The 25,954-nt window shown below is 35.1% G+C and overlaps 2 protein-coding genes across 13 annotated transcripts in view; both read right to left on the bottom strand.

The window, feature by feature from the left end:
• Positions 1-2,524, bottom strand: part of pcmtd1 (protein-L-isoaspartate (D-aspartate) O-methyltransferase domain containing 1) — a 29,888-nt gene extending 27,364 nt beyond the window's left edge. For 4 of the 7 annotated variants that reach the window (XM_088642465.1, XM_088642462.1, XM_088642466.1 and 1 more), the window contains exon 1: positions 2,322-2,524. The gene's annotated coding sequence lies outside the window, so the exon portion shown is untranslated. Of the gene's footprint in view, positions 1-1,247; positions 1,389-1,740; positions 1,809-2,321 lie in introns of those variants that run through there. The other 3 variants (XM_088642463.1, XM_088642467.1, XM_088642464.1) reach the window with 2 other exon arrangements.
• Positions 2,525-16,835: 14,311 nt separating this feature from the next.
• Positions 16,836-25,954, bottom strand: part of st18 (ST18 C2H2C-type zinc finger transcription factor) — a 133,970-nt gene continuing 124,851 nt past the window's right edge. For all 6 annotated transcript variants that reach the window (XM_088642456.1, XM_088642457.1, XM_088642458.1 and 3 more), the window contains 5 exons: positions 23,061-23,282; positions 22,690-22,778; positions 21,587-21,690; positions 21,348-21,491; positions 16,836-19,698 (listed from right to left, as the gene is read on the bottom strand). In XM_088642456.1, the coding sequence (XP_088498582.1) occupies positions 19,558-19,698; positions 21,348-21,491; positions 21,587-21,690; positions 22,690-22,778; positions 23,061-23,282 (700 nt within the window). In that variant the 3' untranslated portion in view covers positions 16,836-19,557. The remainder of the gene's footprint in view (positions 19,699-21,347; positions 21,492-21,586; positions 21,691-22,689; positions 22,779-23,060; positions 23,283-25,954) is intronic.

Genomic DNA, 25,954 nt, shown 5'->3' with positions numbered 1-25,954 from the left:
TTTGGTTGTTAAAATCAGGTTTTTAATGATCAATAGGAAGATTTTTAAATGACAATTTTGGTTTCTTTTTTATATAAATGGTAAGCAATGTTGGTTTAATAGTATGAACACTACTTGGGGCTTTGTGTAAAGAGTTAAAATATATGCTGTGAGCTTCAACAATTAAGTTTTACTTTGTCTCAATGTCTGTGATAATAATGGCAACTTTATAGCCATCACAGAACTTTTAATTAGGTCTATACATTTCTTAGCATCACAGAAGTTGATGTGGATACAATTAGCACTAACACTTTCAATTCATGTCTTAATGTAACAGCAAAGAAATCATAACTCCAACAGACATCACTGAAAAAATAGTACAGCAGTTCCAGCAAGGACAAAGGAATTTTTTTTATTTAAAAAAATTATTGAGAGAATCTACTGAGCAACTCCCCATTACCAACCCTTACAGTGTTTGAAAGCAAAACCACAATCCTAAAATATAAAATGTGCTGTCGTTAAAGTACAAAATATTAGCGTTGTTTATAAAGGGCATCAGTATGGTAAATGCCACTAACATTTAAGATACACAATTACAATAACATGCATTATGCTGATATACAGTACATATAAAGATTTGAAAACAAGATACTACAAAGAAATGTTCCATAATAAATGGCCTTTTTAGATAATCAATATAGAATATTTAAACTTTGATAAAAGTGTGATAATAAACAGCTCGTTTCGACGTGTAGTTCACAATGTCAAATATTAAGAATCTATTACTGAAATGAGAGTGAAAAACGTTATTAGTTAGCAGTAACAGCGAACCATGACCACATTTTCAACTGCAGAGCTCAGTAAGTCAAATTTTTAGAAGCTGCACAGAGAAATTAAATTACTGCATTACTGAATGTAATAAGATTGCCTTTCTCCCGTGACACAACCCTCTTATTTGATTTTATCAAGTGAATTATTTTGATGGTAAATGTTTGCTTTCGTTAAAACCACGGTTTCTACCAGAGTTTTATTTTTTTCAACACACACTGGGATATTTGCCAGATTTGGCCTAGTTTTTGTTCCGTTCTAACCTCCAAGTGCAGCGATAATACCAACGTTTTTCCAAGCAAGGGACCGGGTATAAAGTTCAACCTTTAGAAAAGAAGCTAGAACCACACGCCTTTTTTTTCTTAAACGCCCAATTTAAATATTCTACATTCCTATTTTTAAATTAATTGACGGAGACAATTTTATCTTTAAAACCATACCATTCTCTCGATTTCAAAGCTTTCGTTCTTCGGTTCTAATTGACAAATGATCCCTTAGAGCAACACTGTGCGAAAACTTTCCACTGACGCCATCACGGTAGCAACAAAGGATCTCCGCCAGGCATCTGATTTTTACTGTTATTTTCACAGCGGCGCCCACAACACCGAGTTACTGAAATAATACATGGAATGCACAAATAAAATAAAAGACAATGTGCGGTGCAACTGCCTTACAATACGACTGCACTTCACCGTCTTACGTGAAAACAAAATAAAAAAAACTTTAAAATGGCAACTTGCTACAGCTGCATTAAGTTTCCGTATTTTTATATCGATCTTTAGTAATCTACTTAGGTGCTCTCATGCATTTGCCTTTTATAAGCTACACTTCAGTGCGTTGTTAGATTACTGCGATAAAGTGATAAAAACCACCAGAAACAACTAATTTGCAGGACTGGTCATTACAAAAACTGTGCATTAGACATACGTATACCTTGTATTACGCACTCAAACGTTAGTGTGTCTGGAAAGGCCACGCAAACACTTTAAAGGCCTGGATGCCTGTTAAAAAATATGATAAAATATACAGGGTTAATTATGATAGCTATAATTATCTTTACAGAGTAAGGCCTGTACGTGCATTGTTTTAAACATAAACTCTACTGTATTTTTAAAGTATCTTTACAAATACCATCGTGGCATTAAAGCAACAAATTCATGACATGTCTATATTTTAAACTTTTAAATGTGTTTTTGCTCTGAGAGATGCATGTGAAAAGATTTCCAAATAAAGGAACTTAATGGCGATGCAAACGACAGGGGCAGTATTTAAACTGCTGCTTGTTACTCAAACTGCAGATATTACTAACGCCACAGTGATAAAAGCAGCAGAGGTCCCTACAATTCATGCACCACCAAGTCAAATCTCAATGTAATCGAAGAAGCAATCTATTTATTAAACTCGAACGACACGTCTCGTATTGTGGATATCCTGCATGCCGGATAACGAGGTAGAGTACTTTGTTTCAAAAACAACAAAATGTCGACATCAGTAATTTCAAACAAATCACTCACCTATTCTCTTTCGTTGCAGTTAGTCGACAAGCAAGAGTGTTAAAAGCTGATGACAAAATCGGAAAAAGATTTTGTCAACGTACTAAAATTAATAATTTTGTGAATTGCACGTATATATTAAAAAAGAGTTCGGTTTAGTTCTGCCTTCCAGACGCCGAAGAAACAGCTGTGAGGATGTAAACATAAAGTCACGTGGTCACCAGCAAATGGAGCTGCAGAGCAAACTGGGGCTTTAAACATGCAGGGTCCTTTAAACAAAACAAGTGTGTGAAACTTCATACAAACTTGTGATATCCTGAAGGGATAAAAGGTTTTCTGCTCGCCTTCCCGTCTTTCAGACCACGGAAAAAGGGTGTAGGCAGAGATTATTAGGTGCCATAAAAAATGACTTGACTCCTGAAGTACGCACTTCACAGAATTTCCAAGCTAATTAGCGCAGTTCATTTATTCAAGTTTCTCAAAAAACGAAATACCAAATGAAAAACAAATGTGTGGTTCGTATGGAGTGGAACTTAGCTAATAAGATATATTTTCTATAACCAAAATACAATTTTGAGACATAGTTTTTGATAACTTCGTTTTTATTGCCTTACATTCATGTTTTTTAAGTTAAAATTGTATGTTCCTGACAACCTGATTTACTTCAATACTTTTTCATGGTAATGCCTCAATAAAAATGATCAAAGAATTAGAAGAAACGTGTATTTGGGGATTAACGCATGATATTGTACACAACATACAGGCCTTCATAATATGAAATAAACAACATTACAGCGTGCTATCAGAGCATTGAATGCATTGTCATCCTGCCACGCAACACCTTGTGGCAGACCTCCACGTCGTTTTGTTTTCAAATGCTTGGTTTGTGTTAGACATCTATCATGTTGTATTAGGCCGCATTTGTAATTGAGACTCAATTATCCAAGACATGGTCAAGAAATAGTCCCAGGCAGTCCACTGACAGTTTAATTAAACTTTAGCCTCTGCCACAGTACATCCTCTCTACAGTCCAGATGATGGGACCCCTTCCTATTTTTGGAACACTGAAGGATGGACTCAGTAATGTCTGAGAAGTTGCACTTTATGAAATTAGAGATTCAGCTTGGAAAGTCAAGGCAGGGAGGAGGTGTCCAGTGTTCCAGTTTTACTAGTTTAGTTCTGACTTTGACATATTTGCTGTTATAATAAAAAAATCATTTTGATTCCAAAACAGCAGAGATTTTGATTTACCAAACACTCAGAGCATCTCTAATATATTAAGAGAAGTTCATGCACGTATAAACTGCTCCCTAAACAGTTCTTTTTTATGCCTGTAACGTTCTTAAATCCAAGGTGGATTTTGAGAACTTATTGAAAATTCAACAGTCTACATTTTGCAATTGGTAACACTTAGTAATTAATATTTTAAATAGTAAGCAGATACATGTGCTCATTTCTCAAGTAGTATCATTCCTTGACATGACTAAATATTGAGATCACTTCATGCGATTTCATAAATACACTGGGTCATTAATGTTTTGTGTCTGCGTTGAGTGAAATTGCCAAAATTAAATGATTATAAATCTTTATAAATAACAGTTCTTTATAAATAATAGTTAAAAAGATGAGAAATTAATTAATACAAGAACAGCATAATACACTGTATGATCGTGTATCACAATGGGTGTTAAAGTTGACTGAAAGCAGCTTGTCTGAGAGAGAAGTTGCTCACTGTATGAGATGGTTTGTTTCAATACTCAGCAGACAAATCAGGAAAAGGAAAATGGCTCTGATTGGCCACATCCCAGAAGGAGAGTCATAATGCCATCGCAGGTCTGTGACATCAATTTGTGTAATATGCAATCACAATAATTGCAAAGGTGTATAAACCACAAGCATACAGTATGAACAGGAGAGGCCATTCAACCCATCTAGCCCATTTGTGTTCCCTTTGCAGCCATATCACCCTGCAACTCACAACTGGCAGCCTACTGAAGCTCAGCAGGTGTGAGCCTGGTCAGTACCTGGATGAGAGACCTGGGAAAAACTAAGGTTGCTGCTGGAAGAGGTGTTAGTGGGACCAGCTGGGGGTGCTCACCCTGCGGTCTGTGTGGGTCCTAATGCCCCAGTATAGTGACGGGGACACTATACTGTAAAAAAGGTGCTGTCCTTTGGATGAAATGTAAAACCGAGGTCCTGACTCTGTGTGGTAATTAAGAATTCCAGGGCATTTCTCGAAAAGAGTAGGGGTGTAACCCCGGCGTCCTGGCCAAATTTCCCATTGGCCCTTACCAATCATGGCCTCCTCATAATCCCCATCCATGAATTGGCTTCATTAATTTGTTCTCCTCCCCACTAATAGCTGACGTGTAGTGAGCGTTCTGGAGCACTATGTTTATAACTAATAACTTTTTTTCAACTATCAGGATCAGCCAGTATTGTATTTGGCCAGGGATACCACTCTGTAACTAAAACTTACACCACTGGCACAGTAGCAGTCAGTTTATGTTTATCTTGCTGTTACTGTATCTTACACTCTCTGTAGGAGACCACCAGTTTGTCTGTTGATGAGTCCTGAGTTTAGTACTGTGCATTTAGACTCCCGTCTCTCAGCTATGTGGATACGATATGCTGCTACTTTGCCAGGCTTTACCCCACTCCTCCAGATACCAATGCCTCCAGTCAGCCCTGGTTCAGCCAACCAGTCCTGTTTCTTAGCAGCACACTTCAACTCCATTGAACCTGGCAAACAAACCACTATGCCTTAGGATCATAGGATGCTGTTCTTCCCTTTCAGGATAGTTTTACCATGTCTCCTGGCTTTCATTAATCTTTTTTGTAATGAATCTCCTTTCTAATTATTGTTCAGCCCATCTGTCGGCTCATGTGATGTCCCTCAGTATAGCCTAAGCTCAAGGGGTTCTAGTAAGAATAACAAGCAAAAAGCATTGTAGAATATATAGTGGCTATCAAAATGATTTCACCCTCCATTTCACATTATTAAAACATTATTTCACATTAAAACATTTCACATTTTATTGTGTTATAATATGGATTACAATAATGTCATATTGCCATAGATTGTTTTTTTTTGCCATAGATCAACACAAATGAATCAACAAATAATCTACAGATCCTTCTGAATTAATTATAAGTACAGTATAAAAAAGAAAATAACTGATTGCATAAGTATTCACCCCCTTGAGTGAATATTTGGTAGAGGAACCTTTGCCAGAAAATATAGCCATGAGTCTCCTTGGATAAGTTTCTACCAGCTTATTGATAATTTAATAATTAATAATTGTTTACACTTATATAGCGCTTTTCTGGACACTCCACTCAAAGCGCTTTACAGCTAATGGGGACTCCCCTCGACCACCACCAATGTGCAGCATCCACCTTATTACATCTGGACACTGCAGTTCTTGTCTATTATTCTTTGCAAAAATGTTGAAGCTCACTCAAGTTGAATGGGGGCCTTTGGAATTTTAACAATTTTCAACTCACACATTCTCGATTAGGATGGAGACTGGGCCACTCCAGAATATAAACACAACATTTCAGCTGTGGAGCATTCTTTGGGTGGAGCGTTCTTTGACACCCAAGAAGGCTCCACAGCTGAAATGTTGTGTTTCTTTTCTTTTTTTTGGAGCATGGAACAAACCTTTACCTACTTCAGTCTCTCCAGAATATTGTCTTTTTTTGTTTTTTAAGCTACTCTATTGTGGCTTTGGCTTTATGTTTAGGGTACTTGTACTGCTGAAAGATTAATCTTCTCCAATGCTCCGGGTCTCTTGCAGAATGCAGCAGTTTTTCCTCTATGATTTCTTTGTATTTTGCTGCATCAGTTTTGCCTTCTATTTTCACAAGTCTTGCAGGCCCCGACATGGTGAAGCATCCCCCATAGCAATTAGAATTAAGAGTATAAATTCAGTTTCGAGACAGGATTTCACTGATTGACTTGCAAGTTTGACTATGGGCTGTGATATCATTCCACAGTACTGGAGCAACAGAAATGAAAGCATGTTTTTCCTGTGTTCTGATCTGTGCATTGGGGAAATGAAAGGCCAGAGTCCCAAGAGCTCAAATGAAATGAAAGTGTACAGAAAGGCAGCACTTCTTGGATGCATTCAAAGAGCCAAACCATTTAGCCCTTAAAGGTGAGCAGCAGTTTTCTGAATCTTATTATGAAATCCGAAGCGAAGCAGCACAAGGAAAATTGAAGAGGATGCATATATGTTTATGTGGTAAAGTATTAATGATTCTAACAAACGCTTTGAGCAAATTGGCGTACACAGGGCAAAAGGGCCAAGCCATCTAAGATCTAAGAGAGAGCACAAACACAGAAGCATGTGAGTTGTGCTCATATTACTGTACAGATAGAGCACTGCTTGCTTGGCACTTTTGCCCTGTTCTCGCTGAGGCTCCCCTCTGACTCTGAATTGGATGAAGCAGTTAGAAGATAGATGGATGTTCTAAAAGGCAGTATTAGAATATACTGTACTGTACATGCCAAATTTGGACATTTTTAATGCAGCTATTTGTGAGATATGTGAGTGAAACTATTTTGTAAAACATTTTTCAGGGTTAAGCAAGCCAAATGCTACAACCAACAATTCATTTTCATGGAACTTTACTTTATCCATCCTCCTGACATGAAAAGCAGAGTAAAAGAAGATATTTTCATGTCTTTACTTGAACTGTAACTTAGTAAAGGCACAACTGTATCTGTCACATTTCTATAACAGTATATATGAAAAGGGGATAAACTGGTTTCAAAACAAGTTTCAACACAAAAGACATCAAGACAGAAGCAGTATTTTTACATGGCAAGATCCAGTAGTTTTGTTCTTACTGCTATACTTTTATGCATCCAAGCTGTATAACCTACAGAGATGTAAGAATGTTTGTTTTCTTCTCAGATTTCATGGGATATCCCAGGAACTTTGAACATGGCAGGTAATCTGTGAAAAATATGATATTGTAATTGTGACCAAAACTGTGGTTTACAAAATTACATCAGTTTGCTTGTACAAGGAAGAATAGTTTCTGGGGTAATTCTGTGGGAACTTGATTTAACGTATTTTGGAAACTCAGACTGAACACTATTATGGGAGGTAGAGTAATTAGCAAATATTGCAAAGAAAAATGAAAAACTAAAATATGTTGATTGGATAAATATCCCCCCTTGAGTCTGCTCTTTTTGGAAATACCTTTGACAGCAATTACAGCTGGGCATATTTCTGGATAAGTTTCTAACAGCTTTTCACCACACACCATGATGGTGCAATTTTTGCCCATTCTTTTATGAAAACACCCTCAAGCTGTGCCAAGCTGGTAGGGGATCGCAGGGGGGGACAATTTTCAAGTATCGCCACAGATTCTGTAAGATGCTGTGTCAGGATTTTGTCAGGGACACTCAAGGACATTTTAATTTCTTCTTGCTAAGCCTTTCCAACTTTGGGTAATTGTCCTGGAGAATTTTTTTATATATTTTTTTTCTGGTTCATCAAAGTACTCTTAAAAATCCTTGTCCTGCTGAAAGATGATTTATTGTCTCAGGTATAGGGGTTTTAGCTGACAGAAGCAGGTTATCCATGAAGATTTTCTTGTATTTTTTTTTTCATTTTCCCTTCACTCTTGACAGGTTTCTCAGTCCCTGCTAAAAAGAAACATTTTTATAACATAATGCTGCCACCACCGTGCTTGACAGTAAGGGTGGTTGTGACTGGATGATGCACTGTGTTTGATTTCAGGAAGACATCATGATTTTACACTGAATTTACAATTTTGCCTAGTCTAACCACAAAATATTTTGCCATATGTTTACAGCATCCTGTAACGGTTTATTGCAAAATACTTTTTTTCTTCTGTAGTGGCTTCCTTCTTGGCACTCTACCATGCAGGCCAGCTTTGACATTTTCTCTCATCTCAGCCTTATTTAATTTTTTTTTCCCTTTTCTTAGCGGTTCATTTTCACGTTTAACTTCTTTCACTCATACAAATGTTCTGTTTGAGTATGCACGTTTTAGAATATTCACCAAAAGTGTAATTTTGTAATTCAACAGACTGGAATGGGGGTGAATAGTTTTGAAACACACTATAAATATAAGTTGCTTCAGATAAAAGTGTCAACCAAATAATTAAAAATTGTTGTGAAAATGTGACAAAAAGGTGTCAGTGGAACAGAGTAAATCATCACATACACTTCAATCTGTTAATTTTCAAAATACTACATATGAGAACATAATACAGTATATACAATATTGTTATATTATAAAATGATGTTCCTATGTAATATATAAGTCCCTGATAACCATTAATCATTTTTCTATTGTTTTTTAAACATTTAAACTGCAAATGATCAAACTGTTTTACATTTTTACAAAATGTTTTACTATTCCATGACAACCTCTCTGCCTCATTGATTTACTATGTTATTCCATGGCAATAAAATTTGCTAGTATGCCCTCAAACTACTTGTTTTTTAGTTGCATTGCTACAAAATATCTTTGAAAGTCAATTGAAAATTGAAACATACTTCTTCAGTTGTATCAAAGTTTATACACAACAGTGGAAACCATTCCTTTCATTATGCTAATTACATCAGATCTATTTCAGGTTTGCATATTACAAATAAGGTGCACAGGTGCATTTGTAAATGAAAAAAATGCATAATTTACTCGCTCATTTAATGGGAAATAGAAATCTGGATAGCAATTCTAAAATTGTATTAAAAGCAGATAGATGATAATTTAAGGGTTAGTTTAAGAATTTGTGGGTTTATGGTAGGAGCTTGGGTAGGAGGTTTTCCTCCCAGATGGGTTGCCTGGGGTTCAGGTGTAGACAGACATTGACATATATATACTGTATTCTTCAGTTTGAATAGTTGGTATTGTGTAATACATAAAGGGAAATTAAAGAGCTTGTACTTGAGTTATGTGGTCTTGATGATTGCGATAACACTCCTTCTGTTCTAAATGAGCCTGCATGTTTTCCAGTCACCTCCAGTATAGGCCAGGGAATGTGACCACTGAGTGTCACGCTGCTTTGTTTATCCAATAGCCGTTTTGAGATTTTACGAACAGTTAAATGAGTACTTCTGAAAATGCTGTCCTTGTTTGTGTAAGGGTAAGGAGGTGACAATGAGGCTCCAGAATCAATGAAGCTGGTTCTGAAGTTTCATTCTCACATATGTAAAGTGTTTCAGAGTTAGATTGTTTTCCTATGACAGGTTGTACTCAGAAAGAGCATGCCTAAACACCCAGTGTAAGCTGAGACTGTCCAGAGGGAGTCAGCCAAAAAATGGTGATAAACTGAGCAACATCATATTACTTCTGGTTTGTATTGGAGGATTGCCACAGTGCTGTTCAGAAAGTTTGTCTGAGCAGAGTTTCATCTAGAGAACATCCTGTGCTCTAATGACTAAAAATAGACTTTGTTTTCCAAAAATAGTCCAACTACAGTAAATTATGGTGATGAAAAGAAGAAGCCTACCAGGAACATTTCACTGTACAGTATATATACTGTAGTGCTCTCAAGCATTGTGAGAGCCTTCTTTACATGTTTTGAGGGCAGAAATCATTTGCAATACATTTCAATAGATTTCAGCCACAATGTACTAAAGCACATAGCCACATTAACATTACAAAATGTCTAAAGTGGAAAATTGTTCATGTGCGAGCCTGTCCATTGCAATGTATTTCTTTTCTGGATTATAGGAGAAATGTGATTTTAAGAAGCATATCTCAGGATGTATGCACAAAACAAATTCTCAGCTAATATTGTGGTCTGTGCTTTAATAAGGTAGATTCTAAAAAAAAGTAGTTTGTGTACCTTGGCCTTTACATTCTATCCGTTATATTTTTATAATGTTCTTTCTGTGTTTCTGGGTCTGGGAATAACATTTTTTTCACTGGTGTAAACAGAGCTACTGTATGTAATGCTATCTAGCAGTAGTAGCTAGTGACATTGCTAACATGTCATTTTGCAGTCTTTAAACAGTCTTCAGCAATAGTTTAATTATTTATGCTATACCCCAGCACTCACTAAATTAATATACATATTATATTGTGTACTTTTATTTACTGTACCTTCATTATTTTAAAATGCAGAGTAAGTACACAGATTATGTTATATACAGTACATCTTATTTTGTATACAGTAGCTTTTGGAGGACAGCCTATTTGTAATCATGTCTTTGACTACATAGAAGGGGTATGGATAAGAAGGAAATCTTTTATTTATAACTTGTCGAGGTTTTTCTGGAGTTAAATTAAAGGTTTGATGTTGTAGATTCAGAGAAGGGCAAATAGTGCTGAAAACATGAGTTGCAACTAGCAACTGAATAGGTATTAAGAAAAGGACAAATACAGTTTGGGGTCTTTAAAAGTCTGAAATTAATCAACAAAGTGAATCCAGTAGTTACTGCAAATTTATCAACCAGCAAGGATGCTGTACATTTCCATACTATACATTCAGGTTGCCACTGTATTTGTATGTAACTGATTTTTATATGTTAACTGTACTTTACTTACAGTATTTATTAGCCATTTTCCTATATATTATGATTGATTTCTTAGTTCTGAGACTTAATACTAAGTCTTAGATCTTAGACTAATCTTATTCTATCTTAATATTTCTAATAAAATTTATAAGAAATTTAGCCAAGTGTACACATGATGCAAAGTTGTTTACTGTATTATTTACTCCATTATGACATCTGGTGGCTGACATAGCTTTATCAAGATTCTCTTTTAGTTATATTTTTTATTTACTTATTATAAATTAGTATTACCTTTACTCTTTACACTCTAGTATACTCTTTATACTCTAGTATATTTCCACAGTAATTAACCCTACTTCAGATTACATTAGTGGTTATTTCATTTGACCAGTGTTTTTCAACGAAATTCCTAGTTATACAACAAGCACTCTGTAGAAGAAAAAAAAATAGAAAACTTTGAGTGATACTATAAATGTCCTGATTAGTAAATAACTGCTCATGATGGGTGAGGTTTTTTATTAAAATATGTGTCGACATTTGAATTTAGATATAAAATAAGTAGACACCAAAATTATATTACTGTTTTATGCCCTTATGGTCTGTTTGATTTGTATGGATCAATGTACTTTTGTTAAGGATGTTAGATTTGAGCACAAAATATAGTACCATCTCTTTCATTGTAAGCAGTAAAGCACTCAATTCCAACCAATTGTGATGTTAATTCAGTGTTAATTCTCTAACGATAATTAAGAGAAAGACAAATCAAGCAGATTTCCAATAGTAAGGTATTGGATTTTCATTATCAAAGGGACGTATTTTGAATTGAAATGCTTTAAAATTTCATGTGTTGTTTTTTCATTGATTTCAGCTGATTGTGCTTTTGAAATTTGCTTCATCAATAGAGCTGATGTTAGTCACAAGTAGATTATTAAAAGGAAACACCTTAGATATCTGATATATGCATTCTAACTTTTGCATCCATCTGACTATATGTAGCTAAATTTTTCTAATTATACTATTTATACTATAGTATACTATCCATCCACACCTTTTTCTATCCACTTTATCCAATTGAGAGTTGCAGGGGAGCTGTGGTCTTGGCAAACAAAAGGTACGAGGTAGCTACACCCTGGATATGTTGCCAAAGTGAAAACATTTTTTTTTAGATACAGGCCTATACTTAATTAATTTCCATTACTGTTTTTGTTTTAGCATTTCTGTTTTAACAGCATGCATTGATCCACATCTTTTATCCAAAGTGCAAACATCTGTGTTGGAAATTGGTACTACATACAGTATACATATGTGAAAAAATTGTTCTGCTTTTTGACTTTTGAGAATGGATGTAGTATTCATATTTGTGTTTGAAAATGTTAATTCAGCATTTTGTCATGCAATCCCTGTGCCACTGTTTTTCATGTGTTTACACATTTATTATGTGTAATTAAAATTTAAGAAAGGCATCACATTTGATGAATTCTTGATGTTATGGCTTTGAAACCATCATCCATGTGTCCTTTTATAGCGCATTATGATCAGATAGGATTTACTTTTTAAACTTCAACAGCTATTTATTCCCCCAAAAACTGGACAGGGTTAAAATATGAGGACTGTATTACAAGTCAAGTGCAATAAACCTGCAAATACACATTTAGATATCATTATAGGCCTTATTATTGTAACTCATATTATCAGGCTCAAAATCAGAGAAATTAAAATTCTCTTCAAGCATATTTAAGCATTTCATTATTCTTACCTCATGTACAGTAGGTGCTGAGGGACTACAATGCCTTTTTATGGAACATTGGAAGGATTCCTGTGTTTTTTTTAATTACATTTCTTTTCAGATATTTATGGTATCAAATTTCTCTGTAAGATCGTTAATACAATACTAATAAATGATTTTTAAATTAATGTAGAAATACTAAATTTAATGTATTTAGTAGTAGTTATTTGGAGTTCTTCCAAATTTGAAGCTAAGCTGTATCTTTAAACACAGTTTTTGAAATGTCCTGACTACCCTTCGATTCAGTGCAAAAACCTGTATGTCCAGCCACTCTGATGAAACATCTTAAGATTAATTTAGTAATTAATGCATTAGCATCTTTCCCATTACAAAATGTCCCCTTAAAATCAAGGACATTTGCACATTCTAATTAATGTGTGATTTAATTATTACTTCTTTTCACTGTGGACATGGAACACATCTCACCAGGCTGGCTTCACTGCTGCTTGGTATTCACACACTATATACTGTAGTGCTATGCATAGTATCTGTATGGCTATTGTTTCAAACTTTAGGCTGCTATTTCATTTTTCCGAACAGATTTTGCATTGCAATTTAAGCTTCTGATGGGCACAATTTTCATTTTATTGTTTTACCACATGTTGTTACTTACCGTCTATTAAAATTCATACTGTATACAGTATGTTTTGGGAGTTGACCTGTGTAGGGGTGAAAGCTAAGCAATTAAGTACTAATTGCAAAAGTCGCAAACCTGTTTACTCTACGCCACAAGGTAATAATAATAATAATAATAATAAAAATTGCTTACACTTATATAGCGCTTTTCTGGACACTCCACTCAAAGCGCTTTACAGGTAGTGGGGACTCCCCTCCACCACCACCAATGTGCAGCATCCACCTGGATGATGCAATGGCAGCCATAGTGCGCCAGAAAGCTCACCACACATCAGCTCTCAGTGGGGAGCAGAGCAGAGTAAGCCAATTCATAGATGGGGATTATTAGGAGGCCATGATTGGTAAAGGCCAATGGGAAATTTGGCCAGGACGCCGGGGTTACACCCCTACTCTTTTCGAGAAACGCCCTGGGATTTTTAATGACCACAGAGAGTCAGGACCTCGGTTTTACTTCTCATCCGAAGGTACAAAGTACAGAAAGTACAGATGGATCTTCTTGATAAAGGCAGTTCATTCTTTAGATTATGCATTTCAAATGTATCCTGCGGGAATACAGAAAATCTGTCACTACTGACATTTTGTGAACTTTGATAACTTATAACCTAAACTCCAATTGGGTGCCTTTTAAGATTGAGTCACTTGAGATCAATATTTAAAAATATTTCATGTCCTTTCTCACCCTGTGTCAGTACAGCACAAGATACTGTAGGTTGATAGCAGGCAGATACGGATACCCATTATGTGTACGGTAAAAGAAAGTGTGTATGATTAGGCTATAATTGAGAATTTGTTAAGTAGTATTTAAAATTTGAAAAGTTGTTTTTCTATTTTCAGTTGTACAGTACTCGGTATTAACCTCTTACCTGTGTGTTCACCCTGAATCCCACTTCCAGACAGTAGATCCGCACATCTGCATTCTGTGTCACGATCGTAATCCTTCCTCTTAAGGGCACTCCGGATCTTACACTTTTTAGTTGATTATGTGCACCTGCTTCCTATCCAGCCCCTCCTTATTTAAGCCAGACGCTCTTACTATTCTGGGCTCAGCATTGGAAAATGAGATGCCCCTAAGCCCACCTACCAGTGGGTCCTGGAGTGACCCAACGGCATCGGCTTCATCGGTACTGACCATCTGGGTCAGAGGCTCAGAGTGCCTGGCCTCGTTAACCCGTTTTTAATTCCCTGTCCCTGCACCGGATACTGTTCCGGTTTTTAAGCCTTGTCTTGTTTTTGTCTTGGATGGATCACCCGGCTCTGGGCTCTTGGACTTCTCCCTGGATTTCCCTTTGGACTCCCCTGGACTAGTTTGCCATGGCCACGCCCTCCCGAGCACCAGTGCACAGTCGCCACGCCCCTCTGTTTGCCAACCTGCCCAGTTCCTCGTTGTCTCCTCCGTGTCCATTTCCACTTACTTCTGGATTATACCGTCTGCATGGGGACCTGACCTATGCATCGTTACATTCTGACTGACTACTACCATTTTTACTAGTAGTTCCTACTAGCTGCGGGAACATTTTTGTCTATCTTTATTTTTAATGTTTTTACGTCACAGGATGCTTAGACAGAAAATAGAAGGGAAGAAAAAGAATACTGAATCTTATTGTCCTTGAGATGTCTAACTCCAGTCCCACTAAAGAATTGTAAAGAATTCTGTTAAATTCTTAACAATTAAGAATTGTTAAAGTTGTGATGTGACAACATATAAACATAAACCTTTCAGTATGATTTAAAGCTTTTTCTCATCATCATTTAATACTTCTAACGGAACTAAATTTGTAGCTTTTGTGCATTCCATTTCAGCTCTTGCAACACATCCATGACTTGTTTTGAGTCTAGTATCACTTTTTCATGTTATTACTATATTGCACTTAAAGGAATAATATGCCTTTATTTTATGTCACATGTTATCACACTCTCATTTTCAAAGACAACCTGAAGATCCAGCTTTTCAGCAGGCCTTTACTGGAGTGAAACACGTTGCTTAAGAGTACAACAGCAGCAACCCACCTACCATCTGAATCCTCCATCCTCCAGTCTGGATTCCAGATCTCTCAGGACCACTTAACACCGCTGTCTTATTAGTACTCTAGTTTTATGCTTTGCACATTGCTGGTGGTATTCAAAGCCACAACTCCAACCATTCAAGTTAAATTTGAACACATCTGATGTGTACAGTATGTTAAGCTTCAGTAAACTTAATGGGAAGCTTTGGACTGATGAACGCTAAAAGTCAAATTGGATCCAGTCTGAAGTCACTTCTTAAAGGAAAAGGTCGTCAAGTTTGGACAAGTACAATGCTGAAGGTGAAGAGTCACTATCAGGTTTTGTGAAATCCCAATTAACTTTCTTAGGACCCAAATGGGACAAAATAGTATTCAGTGACATATTGCATCAGTAATAAACAACATGGTCTATTCCTTGAACAATTTGCTTTCAAAAAGTGCTAATCATTCTGATTATTACGAAATGTGGTAGAGAGATAAATTGTTATACTCTTTAAAACACAATGGTGTTAGTTCATTTAACAAAACTTATTTTATGTTATCTGATGTTACATAATATCTATGAGGTTTCTGAAAGAGATTGTTAAAATAATTTAATGCTGAATGCAAGTTGTCCTTTCTTTTTCATTGGTTACTAAAATTCTCATTAATTTGTTGTTCTATCCTTACATATTGTGCTAGATCAATTGTCCTAAAATATTACAAATTGTGCATGTTAAAATAATGTTCACCATGGAAAAATTCTCTATTATCTAAAAAGACTTGGTAACCAGAAAATAGTTCACTAGAAACTCCTATCTCTGGAGATTTTTTCAAAGTGCATGAAACAAAAGAATGAATTATCAAACTCATAATTCTACTAGAAAAAAATATTTTTTGTAATATACACAGTAGGTGAATGCATGTTTCACACTGTATATATTTTCAACTCCAACCTTCACAAATGCAAATAGACTAGGAAGACTGCAATTATTTTCCCTGTGAGTCTAATCTTTGTCTGAAATTATTCTGTTAACCTTTTTGGTACTTCATGGCTTCTTTACTGATCACAAATTCATTACAAAGAGCATTCAACAAGATTTTCAATAAATGACTGCATCCTTCTAAAAGAAGAATATCACACTACCCTTCTTGAATTTACCTAAAAGAATGCCTGGTCTTGCCCTTTTGGAACATCTGCAGTGATGCATGTTTTTTGTGTTTTATTTTTCCAGAATGCACTTATTTTTCAGCACAACATACCTAGGTCAGCTGATCTACGCTTCTAACACTTTACAGAGTTAAATCAGAGAATGACAGGCTGGACCTTTTGTAGGCATCCCATATTATTTCCAATTAAGGTTTCCAGTACAATAAGTGGCATCATCTTCAAGGTCATTGAAAAATTGCATGACTCGGCTGTAAAAGACTGTGCAAGGCATTTACAACTTAATGTTTTAATTAGACAACAGGGGGTGTTTCAAAGACACCTTTTGCAAACAGTAATGTGTAAATCCTGCCCAATTGTCAGTTTTAATATATAAAATAAGGATATTTTTTCTCTGTTCACTGAAGTTATTGTTTTTTGTTTGCCTCGATTAAAATAGGTAATCAACACATAAAAATTTCAATTTTCAATTTTATTTCTACCTTACACAAACTGTACAACACAGCACATATTTGTTTATGAAATAGTAAAATTTTAAGGAAACTCCAATGTACAAACTACTTGAAATGAAAAAAAATGCATAACTCTTTATCGTTAAAAAAAATCTAATTTACAATACAGTCTCATATTACTAATGTCGTTCAACACAAAATTCAGTGCACATTACAAAACACATCAAGTACAAACAAGGAAAAAATAATTATTTTTCACAAAACTTCCTGAGCAAACAATGCATGGCATATAAATTAAATATTAACAATACAAATAAATAAGCAGAATTATAAAGTTTTACAATTATCATGGATTTCAAAAAATGTCTGATAAAAGTTTAATTTATTAAAATTACAGTTTAATGAGTTGATTCATTTTGTATAAAATAAAACATCTCTTTGCATTTTAGCAAATGTTCATTCTGTTGGCAGGTTCGTGTAGTTTTTATTAATTGTTAAGTTGGAACTGCACAAAATGTACTGGCCTAGTCATACACAACATGTAGAAAATTTTAAATATACAAACATTAGTTATGCAACCTAGATGGAAAAAGAAGAATAAACTCACAAATGAGTCCCCAGACTTTGGTTAAACTCAAAAACAAAAGGTACAGTATTTCCAACACTTTTGTCTGTTAGAAAATGCTTTTATTAACACTGATACCAAGGGCTCTAGCCTTGAAAAATGTTAAAATTCAGATAATTATTTTTGATTATTGTAAATTACCACGTATCAAAAGTTCTTAAGGAATATAATACATGTTTCTCCAAAACAAAAAGTTATAAAGCAAATAATCCATCGATGAGAGCACAGTCTCCTCACTAGTCTCACCTAGTCGGAACTCCTCTCATGGACATATTTGAAATGTTCCAGAAAGTTTCTCCTTTATGGTTGATATGCCAACAATGCAGTGAACTCTGCTCTATTATACAGCCTGCTTTATCTACACACCAGTGATGGAAACTACAAACAAGGTACTAAGTTGTGGGTTGGCACTCTATAAGCATAAGGGTTTATGTCACTGTAAGGCTCATCATCCCACAAATTGGAAACTAACAAATCAAAAGAATGTTTTAAGCAAAATATGACATATATCCCCCAGGTTACAATGCTTTAGTTTTACTGCAGTTTTCTATGTGTTTTAACTTTGGTGAAAAAAACTGAATTATGGTATATCCATTTATTTATTGTAAAACAAAAGAAATTTAATACAGCATATTGATTTTTCCGAGAAAAGAGACCTGAAAGTCATATTCAGCTGCAGTAAACCACATGCCATTTCTTTGAATTTGTGAAAGAAAGGTACAAAAATACCCATATTCAAAGGCCAAAGGAAGAACGTTCTTTCAAATTTCCTTTTTTCAGTTTTGATCCTAAAAAGTTTTGCTAAAAACAGAAAGGGTTAGATAAATCAAAGTAGGGCAAGTCTGTGCTATATTATCTGAACTGGAATCTCAACAGCATTATGTGCCTCAGGAACATTGAACAGTTGGAAGATCATAGCCTTGTTAAAAATCAAATTAAAATGTCTTATTATTGTTTTATTGTTCTAACATGTGAAATAATTAAGTGTATAAACCTGACATGGTGTACCATAAAACAGTAATAATAGTGATACTTCATTTACACATTTACACTTAGGCACATATACACACATTTTAGTGTGTTCACAAAAGGCAGTTCATATCAATATAGTTTAGAAAAAATATTCAAATAAAATTAAAGAACTTAAGAAAAAAGTGGGATATTCTTTGTCACTAGAAATCAGATCCTCAGCATAGACTTAGTTCTGTGGTTGAAAACTGCAATCACTACCTATTAAAAATGACAGAATAAGATCTCCTGGTAAGCGCCAGTCAAAGAATTCCTATGCCAACAATAAGCATGTTTTTGACACTACACTTTTAAAAAGTGTGATTTTTAAAAATCTTTACGTTTAGTATTCTTTTTGTACAGTACATAATACTGTTTTAAGTCTGATAAGTGTCTGTGTCAATAAACTAAAGCAATTAATAGAAAATAATTTGGGGTTTTTATCGTAGCCAGAAAGCATAATGTCAAAAGCCATTATTGCTCTGAACAAGTTTGAAAAACATCTATCACTAGAGGGCAGCAGTATACCATGTTTTTGCTCGAGAAGTTCCATGAAATTTGCTGTTTTAAAATAATAAAAAGCCTTATGAATATTAAACGGAAAGCTGTTAAAATGTTCTTTACAATGTGCAGAACGTGCAAGTGCCTCAGACTGCTGCCCACAACATTTCACATGAAATCTGTTAAGTTTCAAAGGTCTGTTAGGTTCTCTTCATTTCCTATTTTATTTTTCTTCAGTAACTTAAATATGGCAGGAATAAATTACAAATTCAATAACCTTATATATTAAGACAATAAATAATTAAATATAAAAATACACATAATTTACAGCAAACTATAAAAAAGAAACTAAGTGCAGGGGGTAAAAATCCACTAAAATAAACATGAAGTGAATTGCTATTAAAGTCCATTACATTTCACGGCTGGTATTGGTATAAATATGCATTTAGTGCAATGTGTCTGCTGTAAAATGGAACTGCATTTCCAAAAGTCTTCTCATGTTCATGCAACCAAACCAGTCCATCTCACAGAGTCGAGCTGTTCAGCAGCATTGTAGCTTTGATGCATTTCGTGCTGACTAGGGAGTGGGGAGCTTACACATGAATGCCCTTTACAGCCTGTTTGATGTTCTCAAGGAGAGCTTTACATTCAGGAGAATAATCACGCTCTGAATTGTTATACATGTCTGTCAGAGTGTTCACATAGGCTTCAAAATTCTGCTCACTGATTGGCCCCTGCAAAATATTTTAAAAAGGAAGTTCATTTACAGTAGACAAGTCTATTTAAATAAAAAGTGCTCTGCATGGTTCATTAGGAAACTACATTCTGCTTTGTTTTTAAATCAATTCATATTACATTTCTAGAATATGTTACAAATCATAGGGTACTTCACAAAACAAAGCTTGAAAAGGAGCAATTCTGGCAAGGTGGATTTCAGTTACTGGCCAAAGAAAGTGTCTGTATGTTGGATTTCATCATGGATGACACTGGCATTAAGGGTTTATCAGAAGGAGGATCAAGAGCTTGACAACTTAAAATGGACTTTGTGAATCTTTTGCTTGGGCAGAACTGACTTTTTTCACGTCTACAATACTGGGATTCATTTTTACAGGAGGAGTTCACAAGTTTTTTTTTGCTTCTCTTTGGGCTCTCACAGTGTGTCCCCAGTTTCACCAATCCTGTCTCATTCTCAATTCAATGAGAAATGTTACTTTGACACTAAGGGTCAGAAAACAGTCTGTTTTCCAGACGTCTGGGGAAAAAAATAGACAGGTGGCAACCCTGTCTCTGGCTCTTTTCTGCATCTGGCAAAGTGCACAACAGAATGCAAGGGTCAAGAAAGTCAAGACACAAAATGAAGGGCCAGACCATGTGGCTCTGTGACTACATCAGAAAGATGTCGTAGTCAACAAAAAGCTCCAGAGAGAGTCAGCGACATTTTAGACGTTAAGTTAGATGACAAGTTGATTTAATCCTTGGAAGAGATCTGATGTAATGTAGTATGTTGGAGTGATAATGGAATTCGGAAAAAGTTAAATTGAATAAATCTCTTTATATAATAAATATCTTTAAATGATGTTAATTTTAGCATCTTTTTATCAGCATTGGCAGAGGTTTCTGTCATTATCATTTGAAGCACAGTACCATTTCTTAACTGATAATAAGACGTACTCAAGATATTGTTGATGGTCTTTGTCAACTTTCTCGGTTACAGGCTTTTAGTTCAATGTTATTCAGAATTTGTGATATAATCCTTACAGTTATTTACAATAAAGTGTTGATAACATAAAGCTGCTAAGAAACCTGTATTTTTCTTGAAAAAAAAGCTATAAGAGACATGTTTTACCATATTTCTATTGATGTTCACACATGAGATTTACAGTAATTTGCGGCACTAGTGCTCTGTGTGCTTATTTAATGGTTGAAAACATTATAATAAGCGTTTTTATGCCATACACCATACACTGTATGTGTAGTTACACTTTTCATTAAAATATATATAAATACAAATTTAAAAACTTAAACAGGGAATAAAAATTACTTTTTCTAAGTACAGTACTTAAAGTGTTAAAGGGATACATCACTGAGAAACATTACTTCAACATACAGTATATTACTGATTTGGATTATTCTGCTTTGTAGTTTTTTTTCTTTCAATTCATTAAAACTATGAACTCCAGACACATGTACAGTATGTTTGATGTTTTACCGAATGCTGAGGTAAAACACACGTCAGATATTTCTTCGATTTCTGAAAAAAATCTGCTTTTCCTCATTTTAAATGTAATTTTCTTTGTAAAGTCCTCGGTTATTTATATCTGTATATTAAGAGTGGACTATAGAATCTGTTACTAGGATAAAGAGCAGCAGTGGGCTGACCTACCATTTGAGGGAGTTGTATGTCAGTCAGACTGTTGATAAGCGCCTGACTCAAGCGTGCCAACTCCTTCAGCAGGCTGTCATTATGCTGCTCAATCAGCTTGTTTTCTTCTTCAATTGTTTTTAGATTACATTCCATTGATGATATCTGTCATGCAAAAAAGAAAGCATTCAGATGCTTGCTTATAAAACTTCTTCCCCATAGGGCTTCAAAGCCTTCACCGTGTTGACTGCTCTGCTAACCTGAGTCTGGAGTTTCATCATGTCAGCTTCTATTTTCAGGTTGGACTCATTTAACTCCTTGATCTCTTCATCCAGATGTTTCATCTCTTCATCATTTTCTATACCTGTATAGAAAACCCATAAGCATATTACTAATAATTACAGGGAAACTTGCAAAATGGTAGGATTTTTTTCCTTAGTTATTAATGATTGCTACCGTATAAAGAAATTTCAGTTTATCAGGAAAGACTGCATACATCTATTCAATATAGGTGTATATATAGTGAGAGGCATTCAAAATGCTAGAAATGAGTATTGGAATCATCGGTAACACCTCTCAATCTTTCTTTCTATATAGCACTTTATCAAAAATAACAGTGTATGTAAAATAGCTTGTTTGTCCACCTACAGCATCAATTAAAACTGCGATACATTGAAACATTGATTCCGGCAGATGTTCACAGTTGCCTGTAGGGAAATGGGACCACTCAGCCTACAGCCATTGACACAGCTCTGCATGAGATGTGACTGGCTTCTTGTGGTCTGAAGTGCACTTCCCTTGAGGCTGTCTGATTTGATAAATTATCCAGGTCTGGTTCTGCCATCAGTGATGCTCCAGATGCATGTGCGTCAATAATCATGCCTCCTGTGAGGTCATTTCGATCAGCCTTCTTTCCCATAGCACAGTTCACAAAGGAAAACGCCTGGGCTGTGATTACTTTATCATTCAAAATCACATGCCACATACTGGGCCAGTCCCACTGCTTTGGACAGGATGGGCCATTTCTATGAAATATAACATTCTGTAATATTTGAGGAAGGCAGTATATATATATACAGCATATGCTGCATACTGTATAAAAACCTGTCATGTTGTTTTTGTCTTCTAAGGAAATTTAAATTTTTTAAGGAACTTTATCTTCAAACCACCATTACTAAATGTATAGAAAGTATGGATATGATCTTTTCATATCACAATGCTTATGAAGATGGAACCACCTCAAAACACTTCTAATTATGTTTTAAGAGTATTCTGCTAAATAGCTGTTTGTAAAATTAATATTCTTTCCTACTCATATCATGATGTTAAAACACAACATGTGGTCTTATACAGCTAGTCTTACCACTGCTTGCTTTGAGTTTAATTGTCATCATCTCCTCCCCCGAAAGCTTTTTCTTGATTGACTGAGCATTCAGAGGGCACCCTGACAAGCTGAACAAAAAGAGTACAAAAATTAAAACAAATCAAGGGACAGTTATAACCAACATTAACATATTTATATGAATTAGGTGATGGTTGAGATCTAAAAGGAGATCTAAAGGAATGATGTACGAATATGTAACAATTTCTTGCAACATTCTGTAATATTAATAAATGACTTTGAGTCCAGTGACTGATACATAACATATAACATGGCTTGGGGTGTATAGATTAATGTGTGAACATTTTTCCTTTTCATAGGCAGCAGACAAATGAAAGGAATCAGTGCCTTACCTCCTGTGAGTGACAAAGACATTATTAGCATGACCCAATCCATTACATCCTGGCAGAGGACAGTGTGGCAGCTCCTGTTTGCTGACTTTCCAGGAGAATGGAGTTCCATTAATAGAGCTGTCCTTCTGTCTCTTGGCAGCTATAGGGCAGCTTCCTGCACTGCGGTGGGATGTATATTTGCCCGATATGTGACCTTGGCCATCACAGCCTATTACTGGACATCTAGAGGAAAACAAGGAAAAGTGTTGCGTATGTGTGCCAACTTCCTATAATACCAGTTCATAGCTCAGTAGTCATTATTGGATAAAACAGAAGCACATCACAAATTATTGATATCGTGGCTAATGTACAAAGTGCTAATTTAATGATAATCACAGTTGTTGAAATTCTAAAGGGTGTGCTTTATAAAAAAAATAGACATGCGATGCACGGTGGGCAGATTTTGAAATATGTGTTATTAAACCAAACAAACAAAGGTGCAAGCAAACAAAAGAGGACAGAGATTCCCAGCGGCTGTGCTACGCTTGGTGTTTAACTTGGAGTGCAAGTGATTCATACAATGTGAGAACTGCTCATTTCAATTTTAAGAAAAGCACAAAATAAATATTTTGCATCTAATGGGTATTCCCAGCATATTGAAAGCCATGACTTAGTTTTCAATAACTACTCCAGCTGGGAAGACAATTCTTCAAATTCTTCAAATGTGTAAAAAATGTGTATTGCACAGATGCACAGACATTCCAGATATAAAATATACCTTGATTTTATTTCAAAAAACATATTTGTAAGTAATTCAATTTAAAAGCTTCTAGAGTTCTACACATAGCCTGCTCATTTTGTAATCCATATTATACTTTAAAGTGTAGCCCTTTTTATTTTTAATAAATTAAAAAACTTAATAAACTTCTGTGTTAGAGAATTAAAGTTGGAAATACTGTGTCTACGGCCTTAACCTATCTTCCTATCACATATTATATATGCAGTATGTGATTCTGCCTTTCCATTAGGTAGAAGCAGAAAGGTACTACTGTATCAGAAAGAAAGCAAGAAGGCTGCCACAAAGAAATGGGTCTGGAATGAGCCGTTGGTGAGAAGTCATTGTTTTTGATTTACTACGGGCCTTTATTTGTTATCAATAAATTTAATAATTCAGTGACACACACCTTGATCAGTACATTACTGATATTTGCTTTGCTCAGCCAACTGTAATGATAAATCAAACACGCAGTATCTATGCAGTCCATTGTGTCACCTGGCACACAATTGCACTCGTTGGATTTAATTTAATGGATAGGACTGAAGGGCAGGTGATAGAAGCTTTCGCAAATTCATCTAGTAAAAATCAAACAAAGGAAACATACATTTGGAGTCTCTGTTGGAGACTAAGGTAAACTTTACTATAACAGAAATTTCACTCCTGGCCTGTTCTTTTCTTAGTTTTTTACTTTGATTCTTCATCATGAATTGTACTGGGCCACAAAGAGAAGGTTGTTCAGTGTAGGTGCTGTTTATGACTGTTGGGCTCAATGTTATTGTCTGATGACATGATCAACTGCAGAATAAATCAGAATTAAGAGGATTGCATGTAAACACTATCATAAGCCTAAATGTGCAACAGTTACTAATATATTATATCCCAAACCCAAGGACAATTTTCTATCCTCCTGCCTTAATGTGTATTAGATCCATTCCAAATTAATTCATAAGCTCATGACCTGGCATTTATAATTAAAATGAGAAATAAAGTAAGCCATTCCAGATTTAAAAGTAAAGGAGGATACACTTATCATCATTTTAATTTTTATAATATTCAATTGTATTAGTGCTGAAAGAGCAATGTTTTATAGTATATACTGTATACTGTAGGTACATCTGGTATTCAACATACTTGAACCAAACTACATCAGCTTTCATATCTTGAAATAAAACACTATTGCAATCTATAGATTTACAGACCTGATCAGTTCTGTTTTCAACAGGTTGTTTTCATTATATTTTGCAGAAAATTACACAAATGTTAAATCCTAAAAATTCCAAACAAAAATATTCCAAATATCTAAAACCAGACTGCAGAATTCAGTTTAAATATATTTGTCAATCAGAATTTTCGTTTTTCTGTAAAGTGGGATACTGAAACCACTGAGGTTCCATCTTTCCATATCTGTCTATTGTGCTAGATTAGTTACAGATTATTGCAGCATTTACTGTATATATTGCTCTATCTGCAGTTTTGCAGTCTGATCGCATGGTGGAACTATGTGGTTACAGTGCTATACCCTCAATGAAATAATTTTTCAGTCACAGGATTCAAATTCATGAGACCAAAACCATCTGTGTTCATTAGATGAGTTGATGAATCTGCAAGATGAGCAAGCAGACTTTATTAAGGATAAAATATACTTCAAATTTATAAAGTACTGTAGGTTTAATTTTAAGAATTGAAACTCGTCTTCATCAACTATTAGTTACTACACAATTTGGCTAAGCAAAGACTGTATATTGGTCAATCCATGTTTTCCAGTTTGTAAAAGGGCATGCTGTCCAGGCCTTAAATGAGTGATTACTCAATGTGTTTACATGCAAGAAATTTGCAGAACCCATCTAATAAGTATTTAGAATAATGGGCTGTCAGGCAAGTAGAATTTAATGTTCTGCTTTTATTTATGAAAGACTTGCAGGTAGAATTAACTATAGGGATGCCCTCTTTGAGCATGTGTCATTGAACACTGCTGATCAGCTGGAAAATAGATGACCAGGTGCTGCAATAACATTCACATTTAATGCAGGAGATGCCACACATTTGTAATGTATGCGATGCAAATCAGAAAATTGCCAAGTGCATTTACTTTAACCAATTCTCAAAATTGTCAGATACAGTATTTTTTTCACCATTG

This window comes from Lepisosteus platostomus, chromosome 8 (assembly GCF_059453375.1).
Source record: "Lepisosteus platostomus isolate fLepPlt1 chromosome 8, fLepPlt1.hap1, whole genome shotgun sequence".
Taxonomy (NCBI): Eukaryota; Metazoa; Chordata; class Actinopteri; order Semionotiformes; family Lepisosteidae; genus Lepisosteus; species Lepisosteus platostomus.
The sequence above is the reverse complement of the archived record's forward strand: the minus strand, read 5'-3'. Positions and strand labels throughout refer to the sequence as shown.